Source organism: Hordeum vulgare, chromosome 2H (assembly GCF_904849725.1).
Source record: "Hordeum vulgare subsp. vulgare chromosome 2H, MorexV3_pseudomolecules_assembly, whole genome shotgun sequence".
NCBI classification, from domain to species: domain Eukaryota; kingdom Viridiplantae; phylum Streptophyta; class Magnoliopsida; order Poales; family Poaceae; genus Hordeum; species Hordeum vulgare.
In genome coordinates this window covers 34458428-34472029 of record NC_058519.1, presented here as the reverse complement: position 1 = coordinate 34472029, position 13602 = coordinate 34458428, and the positions used below count along the sequence as shown (strand labels likewise).

At 43.4% G+C, this 13602-nt stretch overlaps 1 protein-coding gene across 1 annotated transcript; it reads left to right on the top strand.

Moving 5' to 3' along the window:
- Positions 1–4637: 4637 nt before the first annotated feature.
- On the top strand, positions 4638–11844 carry LOC123424678 (imidazoleglycerol-phosphate dehydratase 3, chloroplastic-like). The gene is made up of 8 exons (XM_045108340.1): positions 4638–5089; positions 5232–5359; positions 9405–9509; positions 9732–9824; positions 10427–10501; positions 10842–10904; positions 11057–11166; positions 11416–11844. The coding sequence occupies exons 1-8, from the start codon at positions 4891–4893 to the stop codon at positions 11441–11443; spliced, it is 801 nt and encodes a 266-aa protein (XP_044964275.1). The 5' UTR covers positions 4638–4890; the 3' UTR covers positions 11444–11844.
- Positions 11845–13602: the final 1758 nt, after the last annotated feature.

Sequence of the window (13602 nt, the reverse complement as noted above, 5' to 3'; positions counted from 1 at the left end):
CCCCAAGTTGTCCACCTCTTTTGTTTTTTTCCACTTTTACCTCATGGGTTTTCTTTGTTTGATTAGTCAGCCCACTAAGAGATATTGCGCCACCATCAAGTCCACGTGGCCCTCTTGGGGAGTGGTGGGCCCACCTGGTGGGCCCCCGATACCCATTCGTCACTCCCGGTACACTGTCGGCAATGCCCAAAATTCTTCCAGAATCCAAATACCAACTTCCTATATATCAATCTTCATTTTCGGACCATTCCGGAACTCCTCATGATGTCCGGGATCTCATCCTCGACTCCGAACAAAACTTCGGTCACTAGCACCTATAACTCAACTATACCAAAATGTCACTGAACCTTAAGTGTGCAGACCCTGCGGGTTTGAGAACTATGCAGTCATGACCTTAGATACTCTCCGGTCAATATCCAATAGCGGGACCTGGATGTCCATATTGGGTCCTGCATATTCTATAAAGATCTCATCGGTTGAACCTCTATGTCAAGGATTCATATAATCCCGTATACCATTCCCTTTGTCCTTCGGTATGTTACTTGCCCGAGATTCGATCGTTGGTATCTCCATACCTATTTCAATCTCGTTACCGGCAAGTCTCTTTACTCGTTTCTTAATGCAAGGTCCCGTGACTAACTCTTTAGTCACATTGCTTGCAAGACTTATATGTGATGTTGTATTACCAAGTGGGCCCCAAGATACCTCTCCGTCACACAGAGTGACAAATCCCAGTCGTGATCCATGCTAACTCAACGGACACCTTCGGAGATGCTTGTAGAGTACCTTTATAGTCACCCAGTAACGTTGCGACGTTTGATACACACAAGGCATTCCTCCGGTGTCAGTGAGTTACATGATCTCATGGTCATAGGAATGAATACTTGACATGCAGAAAACAATAGCAACAAAATGACACGATCATATGCTACGTTCATAGTTTGGGTCTTGTCCATCACATCATTCTCCTAATGATGTGATCCCGTCATCAAGTGAGAACACTTGTCTATGGCCAGAAAACCTCAACCATCCTTGATCAAAAGGCTAGTCAACTAGAGACTCACTAGGGACACAATTTTGTCTATATATCCACACATGCATTTATGTTTCCATTCAATATAGTTATAGCATGGATAACAAACGATTATCTTGAAACAGGAAATATAATAATAACTATTTTATTATTGCCTCTAGGGCATATTTCCAACATCCATAGTCTTCTAGAATATCATCGGGAGCTCCGTACGCAAGCATCCTCATAGCCGTCGTGTACTTCTGGAGAGAGGTGAATCCAAGTGTGCCAGTGCAATCCTTTTTGCACTTGAAGTAGCTGTCGAACTCCCTGGTGGAATTCACAATCCCGAGGAAGAGCTTCCAGCTCATACGATAACGATGCTGAAATACTTTATCGTCGTGCAGAGGAGCGTCTGCGAAGTAGTCGGCGTAGAGCAAGCAACAACCTTCCAGTCGATGCCTCTGCTTTGCCTTCAGACGACTCTGCGTCGAGCCACCTCACCGTGGCTTTGCATTGCTCGCGAACAAGCCGGCGAGAGAGGCGAGGACCAGGAGGTGCTATTCATCCTGGGCGTCGGCATCGGCTTCCTCCTCCGGTAGCGTCGCGAACGCCTCCTCGTCGCTGGAGTCCATCGCCCAGGCAAATTGCCGAACACCTGGCTGGCGTGGCAGATGCACGACCGCATACGTGCCCGAAGTGCCGGGAAAACTCGCCAAGAAGCGGGGGCGGGGGAGGGGGAAAAGCCGTGGCGAACCCTACGTCCGTCAACGACCTTTGTAGCGACTGTAGGGCACGGTGGCGGCGCCAGAATCGGCATGGTGGCGAAAGGTGTGGTGCGCGAGGGGCGGTTCCGAAGAAGAAAAGGCCTTTTTCGCCTGACAGGAGGCCCGACGCGCCGTTTTTCCTTTCGCCGGTGTCCCCGGGCGCCCCCCAACGCTGTGGGTTCGGGCTGGGACCGCCGGGGCCAATTTCGGCCCTAACCGGCGAAAAACCGGCTCGTGAGGGCAAGACTGGGCCGTTTTCCCCTCGCCGGCGGAAAAAATGGCCTAGAGAGGGCATGTTGGGGGCGCGGATGGAGATGCTCTTATGGCTTACTATTGTGTTCACTTTTTTCTTACGTACATGTATTGTGTTCTAGAACCAACAAAAACACTAATTAAGGGGATATCTCTTGTAAATGTCACTCATGCGTTCTGTAATTGTGTAATATTGACAATTATTGCATCACATGTCACAACATGAGAGTTTTAGAAAGAATTTTTCCCACGGGAGAGATGGATGGTTTGTTTGTGATTTTCTAGATCCAATTATTGAAAATAATTTATCTCTTGAACCATGGTTCCAAATCATGAACCGTTTTAACTCTTGCGTTCCTTGCGTCGAGATCCTTGTGAAACTAGATCACATGTTAATATATTGAATGAATTTTTTTTTCAACCGAACTTCGTGCTTTCAAATTGAACTAACATGTGCTTTCAAATTGTACTAACTCTTGCTCCCATGGGATAAAGAACAACTCCGCTCTTGCAAAAATAAGCACACATGTATTCCTCCATTGTACTTCCCAAGTAAATTAGCTCTACGATGCCCTTCAAGTTTAGCTCTAGGATCCAAGATAAATGCAAATGCATACAAAGTGGAATATGTTCTCAATATTTTAAGTAATTGGTTTTCATGTTAGCAACAACATTAAGTAATAATCCATCACCTTCATATGCTTTCAGATGACTAGCGATGTCTAATATGGTATGCACCATCAACGGAGATGTGTGGTAATAAACCCAAGACAAAGTAATTTTTGCATCATAAAACAACTCAAGAAATGCAGTCAATGTTGTAATAACATGCCAAGTTTAGAGGATCAACCCCATAATTTACATTAATAAAACCATTGAACGGAACTCTCTCTCGAATAACTGCCTTAAGCATAAAATATGTAGAGTTTCATCTAGCAGACATGTCGGAATTAAACTTATGAGGAGTTGCACCTATACAAATGCAATATCTCTTATAGTTTGAAACTCGTTGAGTTGAATGTGAAAGATAAGATATTGCAGTGCATATGCATTCAATGTGTGGTTCACATAAATGTAAAGCACCTTTATCAATAAGATTAATGATATGGTAAGCACAATGTTGATGCATTAAAAAGGATGTAGCATATGCGAAGAATATAGGAGTCAGGGTGTTCATTACACTGGTGTTTGCTGAAGCATTTTTCAAAGTTATTGCGAAAACCTTGTCGGCAAGATCAAAATCATTCACAACTTTGACTACAGCTTCAACAATGTTTGGACCACTATGTGATACATCTATTAATTCAAATCATTTGACTCTTTTTGTAGATGCCAATGTTCATTAACATAATAAGCTACCACACTAATGTAGTCTTGCTTTGCCCGACGAGTCCATATATCAGATGTTAATGATACTAAAAAAGTGCACGTAGAAAATTCATCTTTTATTTTATCTTTACCAATGTGGCAAAGCTTTTTAAGATCCCTACTTGTAGTTTGTCTAGAAACTGGTCTATAATTAGGATTATGACAAGTTTGAATATATTCTACGAAACCGTCAGATTCACAAAAGCCTAGTGGTAAATCATTAGAAGCAATAAGACGACATAGACCTTCTCGCTGAATACGAGGATCATAGACGAAATTGCTTATCGTATCGTCAGTGTTGAACCTGAGCTGAGTTTGCACAACAGCCGAGCTCGACGTGCTCGTTGCATCCGCCTTGTTGTGGGCATCCAAATGCCTCTTCAGGTGGCCGGTTGCTCCCTTGGCTTCTCCGATTAGCTCCTTCTGACACCTTTTGCACCTTGCCGTCACCTTCCGGCCACCGACCACCTTGGATATTTCTTCATTGAAATATTCCCATACCGTAGAGGTTCTACGACGAACTCTTTGCCTCACACCCATGCTGGTGGAGAAACCCGTCCCACTACTAGAATTGGTGTGACTTTGACCTTCAGGTTTGGAATCGATAATGGGTTCTAGAGAGGGATGATCGGTATAACTGTATAAGGATGTTGCATGGGTGGGGGCATGGTAGTGGGATCGGAGCTCGGAGGGAAGAGGTTATAGTCCAAACCATCAATACCGAAATCAAAGAGTGGGAAACTAGTATGGTCATTGTTCTCCATGTTTGCGTGTGAGAAATGTGTGAGCTGGGTAGCCCTACTTATAGCAAAAAGATTATATTTTTTGAACAAATTTGACCCTCGAACGATCAAATTTTTGAATATATGCATTTTAAAAAACCCATCCTAATTCCTTCTAAACCCATCTTAACCCACCCTAATCCCTTTAAACCACTCTCCGAACGACTCTCAACGGCTACCTGCCTCGCTGGCTCGCTCCCCCTTTCGATCGAGGAAACGAGCGTCGCCCGCCCTCGCTCGCAGCGAACGAGGCGGGCCTACGTGCCCGTGCCGTGCTTCGGGCCGGCCCCGGCTAATCTTATCGTGCCGGCACGGCACGCGGGCTGAGGGTGGCGGCCTGGGCATGCCAGGCACGAGCACGATTAGCGCCTGCCAGGCCGGGCCCGTCGTGTGTCGGCCTTGGGTGCTGCCGGGCCGGTCCGATTAGCACGGCCGTTTGGCATTTGCTGGGACGACCGGCCCACCTGCCGGCCGGGCCTGGCTGCCGCTGACGAACCTCACTCCGCCCTCCGCCGCCCCTCCTCCTCTCTCGACAGCCCCAACTCGTCTTCCCCAGCTCCGGATTCCGTCCCGTCGCCGCGCCGTTGGCGAGCGTATTCGATCCGACCTCGAGCTCAGGCTCAGTGCAGCTTCGCCCGAACTGCCCAGCCACTAGCACCAACCCGAGCCTAGGCCTGCTGGATTTCGCGCCCTCCGCGGGCTCTCGCTGATGACCACCGCGCCGTCCGTCTCCCTCTCCCTATCCCGACCACACCCCGAGTGCGCCCCCCTGATCCCCAGATCCTCGGTGAGGACCGGAGCTGGGGTCGCCTTCCCCGCTCGGCCGTACGGGTCGTTGCTTCGCCTGAGGTCGCGTGTCATGTCTGCCAGCGGCGTCGGCTCTCCGGTGGCGCCTGAAGACCCCGCAGGTGATTTATGTGCCATTGATTTGATTTCTACTCTGTTTGCTCTGCAGCTTCATGATATGATATGTGCCTAGTTTATCATCATCTACTCAGTGTCAGTTCAATTTCCCTACCAGCGTCCTCTTACTGTGTACGAAATTTTCAGCCTCATGTAGGTTGGGAGAGGTCAAGAGGGTAACGAAGGAGACAAATGTGCATGTCAAGGTCAACCTTGACGGCACCGGCGTTGCCGACTGCAGCACAGGGATACCGTTCTTGGATCACATGCTTGATGTGAGTATGGTTTTACTCCTTTTTGTCTGTAGTTGTGGGTTCAGGTTTTCTTTATTGACGGCGTATGCTTGTGGTAGCCTAGGTGTCTTGTTTTCTGACCTTTGGGTTTGTTTGAACCAAAAATGTGACATCTCTTGCATCTAGCTGAAAAAGAATAGTAACTTCTTCATGCAAACAAGGGCAAAACGGAACTTCGTAATCATAAAATCCCTTGACTCAACTCCAGGAGATCAATGAACAAATACATAAAGACGTTAAGGAGTGTTCTGAGTATCTTATGGGCAAAGCCTTATATGTAGGATACACCAAATTTAGATGTTAAGAGCAGTGGTGGAGCCAGCCGTTGAATGTAGCCGGGGTAAAATTAACTATGGTAGCATCTGCTGCCATTTGCCCCATGAAAAATTCTCATTGACCCATATGTTAACAACGTTCTTTGTAAGATATTTGTTGGACGAGCCCGGGCAGCCGCCCGGGGTCGCCGGGAGGTGGCTCCGCCACTGGTTAAGAGCATCTACAACAAGTCCCCCTTGTACCGTAAAAAAATTCTGGTTTAGGGGGAGTTGGGCCAAAAAAGTGCTCCAACAGTCCCTGTAAACTAGGGCTGAAAACGGAGCGAATATGGTCGGAGAGTAGTGAAACCGTGGTCGCGACCATATTTTTCTCAGATTCTGATACGGAGCGGATAGTGCCCGGATACGAATACCGAGCGAATACCGAGCGAATATGGTTCAGGATATTTTGTGGGATGTATGTTGTGTTGAAACAGGCGGTGGTATAACTTTTCATAATAATATGTTAAATATGTGACATATCTTTACTTTCATAATTTACCAGCAAAGCGACTACAAAAATAAATTATTCATAATTTCATACATGCCTCACCTTACAGTTTTTTTTTGCCAACTGCTAAATAACCTGCCACTAAATTATTTTTTCCATGAAGAACATCTGGGTGCCTATGACAGATGTGATTCACAAACAAGCTAGTGCGGCTATGAGGATCAACTCAAGCTGCATATGCACATAAGCTCGACCTTACTCGATCTTCTTTCAAATATTTCTCTAACTCAGCTTTCTCAATATCTTGTTGTCTTTACGTATCATACAATTTTTTTGGATGTCCTCATCCATGCCATCAAAGAAATATCATCAACTTCCTTATCGCCCACACTAGTTGTTGGGGCACTTGTCGTTTCAGGCTCATTTGTACTAGACATTTAGGCTTGGAATAACTTATTTACCACATTCGTGAAATCATTAATATGCTTATCCTAATCACCAACATATATCTTAGACATAAAGAACACTACACGCCTTTACTCGTACCCTGGATCAAGAGAACATCCTATTGCCAGAGCCATGTTGGACTTGTCCCAATACTTATTATATTTTTATTGCATTGACTTTGCCATACATTAGTAGCAACATCCTTACTATGACACCAGTCATCAATGGCTAGCTTAATCTCACAAACTTCCACCAAAACATATTTATTGTTGGATGTGTACTTGTAGAGAAGAACTCAGCGGCATCATAAAATTTCTTCAGAAATAAAGTTAGATCATGTGTCTTATCCCACTCCTTTTCTGTTGGAGCAAACTTCTTATAATTACGCTTATTCGCGTACATTAGCTTTTCAAATGCCTTCTTATAGTATATTGCATTTTTCAACATTAAGTATATGTGGAGTTCCACCTAGTTTGACAATCTAGAGACAAATCATTTTTAACATTCAAGTTCTCCTCACATTTAGTTTACTCCTCATATTGTAATGGCAGTTCTTCGCAAATGAGATAGTAGTCATGAAGTTATGGAATGAAGATGCAATCACTCTCAAACCATCTTGAGCAACAATCGTAGTCAATGTAAGAAGAAAAAAATATTGAGACAAGTTCAACACTGTTCTGGTCACATGATACGTTCTTGATCCAAGATACAAGAAAAGGCTTGTAGAGTTTTTATGTTCGAGATATATGTTGGCGATTATGATAAGCATATTCCATGCATGTGGTAAATATGTTATTCGAAGCCTACATGTCTAGTGCCAAAGAGGCCGAAATTGCCAGTGCTCCAACATATGGTGAGGGAACTAAGGAAGTTGATGATATTTTCTTGATGCCATGGATGAGGACATCCAATTTTTTTGTATGATACGTAAGGACAACAAGATATTTAGAAATTTAAGTTGGAGAAATATGAGGTGCGCTTTCAGTACTACAATGCACGAGGAGGAGGAGGATGTAAGCCTTGATGGTCAGGTGGTGCCTCAGAAGGATACCTTCCGATATTTGGGGTCAATGTTGCAGAAGGATGGGGATATCGATGAAGATGTGAATCATCGAATTAAAGCCGGATGGCTGAAGTGGCGCCAAGCTTCTGGCATTCCTTGTGACAGGAGGGTGCCACAAAAGCTAAAAGGCAAGTTCTATAGGACGGCGGTTCGACCTGCAATGTTGTATGGCGCTGAGTGTTGGTCGACTAAAAGGCGACATGTGCAACAGTTAGGTGTGGCGGAGATGCGCATGTTGAGATGGATGTGTGGCCACACAAGGAAGGACCGAATCCGGAATGATGATATACGAGATAGAGTTGGGGTAGCGCCAATTGAAGAGAAGCTTGTCCAACATCGTCTGAGATGGTTTGGGCATATTCAGCGCAGGCCTCCAGAAGCCCCAGTGCATAGCGAACGGCTAAAGCATGCGGATAATGTCAAAAGAGGCCGGGGTAAACCGAACTTGACATGGGAAGAGTCCGTAAAGAGAGATCTGAAGGATTGGAGCATCACCAAAGAAGTAGCCATGGACAGGGGTGCGTGGAAGCTTGCTATCCATGTGCCAGAACCATGAGTTGCTCGCGAGATCTTATGAGTTTCACCTCTAGCCTACCCCAACTTGTTTGGGACTAAAGGCTTTGTTGTTGTTGTTGTTGTTGTAAGTTGGAGAAATATTTGAAAGAAGACTGAGTACGGTTGAGCTTGAGCTGATCCTCATAGGGGCACTAGCCAGTTTGTGAATCGCATCCGTCACTGGCACCAAGATGTTGTTCACGGACAAAATTAAACTAGTAGCAGCTTATGAATAATTTGTTTTGCAGTCTGTTATCCTGTCGGCTGTTCCAACACGACATACATCCAACAAAATGTCCGTGACCAAATCGTATTCGTCTGGTATTTGCTCCGTATTCGTACCCGTAGGCTCCGATTATGTATTCGTATCCTGGCACTATCCACTCTGTCTCCAAATCCGAGAAAAATATGCTCGCGGATATGGTTTCACAACCCTCTGCTTGTATTCTCTCTGTTTTCAGCCCTACATATGCCATTTGTATATTAGTTTATAGTGATATAGGAAAAAACTGGTTTTAGGGGAAGATGTTTACGGGACCTGCTAATGCACCTCACATGTGAACCTCCCCTCAATTATATGGACACCTTGTAAAACCTCTTTTAGGGGGAGTTTTTTATGGGACTTGTTGGAGATGCTCCAAGACACCGTTGGTACAAACCTGTTGTTTTTTGTAGAAATTGATGCATACACAACTAAGCCTGAAGTATGCTGCCTTTTGAGTTACACATGTTTTCGGTGATATTTGACAATCAGGATGGGAGATGCTATTTGATTTTCCTTTCGCTAGTGTGATACTATTGGTATTTTTAACTGTGATATTTGACAATCAGGATGACACATGGAAAGGTTGTTACCCCTCTCCCTCTTATTAACTATTGGTATATGTGAAATATATGGCTTTTGTTATTCCACATTAGTTCAAAACTCACAACAATGGCCGGTATGTGTGACAAGCCATTACATGTCAAATCAATATATGAAAAGAAACTAAAATCAAGTGCAGAAGTAGCCAAAACAAATGCATTTTTTTTAGAAGTACCTCTTCTGCACAGGTTGCTGTATGTTGAATGGTCCAGTATTATGTTCTATGTATATCTTGTGCTTGGCAGTAGAAATTTCTTCTAACTGTTGCTGCGCCAGTGTGCTTTTTTTTTTCTGGTCAAAGTTAGGCATTAACTTCAGTTTACAACTTACAGCAACTGGCTTCTCATGGACTGTTTGACATACATGTGAAGGCGACGGGTGACACTCACATTGATGATCATCACTCGAATGAAGATATTGCTTTAGCAATTGGAACGGTGATTGTTGATTTCCTATCGTATTATTAATATTTAACTTGGCATTTGTACTTCTGCAGTAGTTATATGAATTGTTGCTTACCAGAAGTTAGGATATCCATTTTGATCTCATTACTAATTTGCACACTATGTTTACCTCACAATGAACTATCCTAATTTAGTATTCTGCAACCTTTATAGACGAAAGTTTGCTGGGATGACTGTTTTTTATTGTACTTTCAGGCGTTACTTCAAGCACTTGGAGATCGAAAAGGAATCAACCGATTTGGGCATTTTACGGCACCACTTGATGAGGCAGCAGTTGAGGTTATACTGGTATGCATAACTATGTTGTGTGTACATACTATGAATGTACATTTCTCTGTAACCCGCATTGGCGAGGGTGCTTGTCTATGTTGGCATTTATGAGCTCATCGGTCATCGGTCTTTTGTCCTGTGCTAACACATGACTTACTTATAACTTGCACTTGTCTGGTTCTGCACTTAGGGAATTACCAATCATGAAATTAATTTTCTCTCTCCTGTTTTCATGAAGCATCTGCTGTTATGATTGGTCTTGTCTGGTTCTGCACTTAGGGAATTACTAATCATGAAACTGTTTTCCTCTCTTCTGTTTCCATGAAGCATCTGCTGTTATGATAGGTTAGTCCATATGCAGCCTTTGGCTTGTGAAGACTAGTACTGAGAATGGTAGTCCTTTTTTTGCTATAGTTTTTTCAGACTCATCTATCTCACACAAAATGAAGAGTTGCAGTTATTTTACTTCATATCTTGGTTTCCTAATTTTTGTTCCATAATGGTGATGCTATCACTTATCAATTGTTGTTGCAGTGAATATGTAAATCTCTACTAATCAATTAAGTTGTGCCTTGTTGAGCATATATGCTCGTCGGTCATTCTTTCCCCCTTGTATCCAGGATCTATCTGGTCGACCTCATTTGAGCTGCGGCTTAAGTATTCCTACTGCACGGGTTGGCACATATGATACACAGGTAATTAGTGAAATTTCGCAGCTGTTTTCAGTTTTCTGCAACGTTGATTCCAAAAGCCTTTGATGTTCTGTTTCTGCATGTCGGACTTAAGAAATAGTTTCATTGTCAGATCTGACATATTCAGTTCAAGTTTATCCCCCCAATTTTGTTACATTCAACTCTTCCTCTCTCTCCAGTGAATAATTGTTGACAAATCTTAACAAGACATATTTGTCGTTTTTTAGCTGTTAACAAATCTTAACAAGACATATTTGTCGTTTGTTAGCTAGTGTGATGAGATCTTGGTAACCGTACATTCCTGGTTCGAACTTAGGCAAATAATAAATGTTCTTTGTGGCAGCTCGTTGAGCACTTCTTCCAGTCTCTTGTGAATACATCTGGGATGACGCTTCACATCCGTCAGGTATATATTGCATCCGTTTCGAGTGAAATCCTCTCCCATAGCGGGGTCAATAATGTGATGGCTTTCCTCTACGATGCCCGCACCCACTTCCCAAGATGAAGTGAGTTAAATTGGCCTAACCCTGGGCTCTATTTTTTTTTCCTTCCAAAAAGCTCGCGGGGAACAACTCACACCATATTATCGAGGCATGTTTCAAAGCATTTGCTAGGGCCCTTCGGCAAGCAACAGAATACGACTTGCGCCGACGTGGCACTGTTCCCAGGTCTGTCCTCAGTCACTGCAAATATTGTTTGTTCAGGAAACTTTGTACAGTGCATATGGTTATAGGTGTTTTTGAAACTATATCATAGATGTTTCAGAAACTATTTCCTGCCACAAAATTCTTTAAAAAACAGAAGCACTTAGCTGTTGGATGATTACTGGTGACAAGGACCTTAGAAGCATATATAATCTCTAGTGATTTATCATACATTAGCTGGCATTCCTGAGTGTATCTTGCACCCAATCGCAGCTCCAAAGGTGTTCTGTCAAGGTCGTAGTGTTCTTGCAAGATCAAAAACTGGATGCGCCCCCGCCTGATGCTGTGATAGGAGGAAACAGATGGACGGTCTCCTGCTACATCTCTGTTGCTACTTGCGCTTGGAGTGCGAAATGGCTTGCCGTTGCCGTCCTGTTGTTCTCAGGGTTTATTTATGTTGCTACCTGTTGTTCTCAGGGTTTATTTATGTTGCTACCACAGGCATAATGTATGTACACTCGCTAATTTAATTTTGGCTGTTCTCGGGATGAACTGCACGTCTGATGATGAAGTGCAAAGGGCTTAAAATTCTGAAAAGAGATTACCTCTACAAATATGGATTCAGGATTGGTGCGCGTGGCGTCATGTCTGTAATAATGAGCTGACCATTCATCCAAGAGAATAAATTGATGGAAAGGAAAATAACCCAGTGTTGCACCCAAATCATCTGGTGATAATTTGGCGCGTAAACTCGATCGTCACGTGTGCTGCCCCGGTACCTGTTTGGTTCAGTCCGAGATCTGCGGCGACCAGTCTCTGGCTCCGATGACAGTACAGATGGCTGAAGCAATGAAGCTATTTTGGTGTTGTAAATATTGGTGTACTTATCCATAAATTTTGTCAAACTTAAAAAGATTTTACTTGAGGGCAAACCTCAAACTTTCAAGTATTTTGGACAGAAGGAGTAGCTCTAGGCCATTAGAGCACATACGATTTTCATCCTTGATCAGTTCATGGCGTCTTGTAACCTGCAAGGATCGGTTAAATTTAGGCCATGTTCGGAATACTGGAATTTTTACAAATAACAAATTTCAAGTGTTCTTCAAAATTGCCGTGAGTCAGCTCTAACATCTTCAGCAAGTATACCACCAAACTAAAACATTGATGGACTTTTTTCTCTTCTTCCTCCCTCGTGAAAGGTGCATTTTGCTAATCTTGAAGAGCAAATCTTGCCCTTTCATGGCCGCCATGGGCTCATATCCCTTTCTGCTCCACTGTTCATTGATTGTGTTTGTAGGCACTGACTTTGTACAGACAAACATAAACGAATAGTGCCAGATCAGGGAGCATCATGTAATCGGTGATGCCTCCTAGACATTTGAGTCTTCTCTAAGCTAATGGCGAAGCACACTTAGGTCACCAAATCTGGTCCTTGTCGGCTCCAAATCATTCTCGAGATCTACCTAATCTGCGTCTTAATAAAATAATGAAGCAGCCTAGAATATTAGTAGTATTTTCCTTTTGACGTTGTTGAATAATACTCCCTTCGTCCGGAAATACTTATCCTAAAAATGGATATAATGGATGTATCTATAACTAAAATAAGTCTAGATTCATTTATTTTTAGGACAAGTATTTCCGGACGAAGGGAGTACAATAAAGATGACTGTATGTATCGCTTGATCCTCCTTTTCAAGAAACTTTTCCATATTAGTTGGTTTCTGATGAAACATATAACATTTGATGTTTTAACTACTAGATAAGTAGTCCCTCCGTCTCATAATATAAGAATGTTGAAAAATATTTTTATATTATGGGATGGAGGAAACAGGCAGTAGATAAATAAAATAAAATTGGCACACGCTAGTTTGAAGATTCTAGTGACGTGCGAAAAGGAGCTAACTAACTGGCAGCGCTGAATTTTTATGAAGAAAAATTCAATTGATCAAGATATTCTGTTTTCACGCATCCACTGTATTTTTTTAGGGAGCGTTTGGTAGCCGTAGCAGCCGACCCTGGCTAGCTGAAGGCTGTCTCACATGAGGCTGTTTGAGGAAATACAACCTCTAAACCAACATCTGTAATTTGTTTGGTTGTCCGTATTTAGTCCTCATGCATTAGGGGACAACTTAACACACGGTGTTTGGTTGCCTGCATTGTCCGAACTCACATGTAAGCACGTTGTTTGGTTGCATACACAGTGTGAGGTGTCCTAACCTTGTATCCTATGTGATGAGGTTACCTCACACATGACCACATTTAACACATCAACGCCATAGTAGAGCAATGGCGACGAACTGCACGACGATGATGAAGTTCTTCACCGCAAGGCGTGACCCCGCCTTGCCAATTACAATGTTGCCAACTTCAACCACGCCAACTGTGTGCTTTCGCACATAGTTGGTGTAAGCTTCTTCTGCCGCCCGCCTAGTCTTAAGCCCTCTATGGCTGCCGATGTTG

Coding starts and splice junctions, on each gene's coding strand:
- LOC123424678 (XM_045108340.1), top strand. CDS start 4,891: ATGACCACCGCGCCGTCCGTCTCCCTCTCCCTATCCCGACCACACCCC. Junction 5,360..9,404: donor TCTTGGATCACATGCTTGAT/GTGAGTATGGTT, acceptor TACAACTTACAG/CAACTGGCTTCTCATGGACT. Junction 9,510..9,731: donor TTGCTTTAGCAATTGGAACG/GTGATTGTTGAT, acceptor TTGTACTTTCAG/GCGTTACTTCAAGCACTTGG.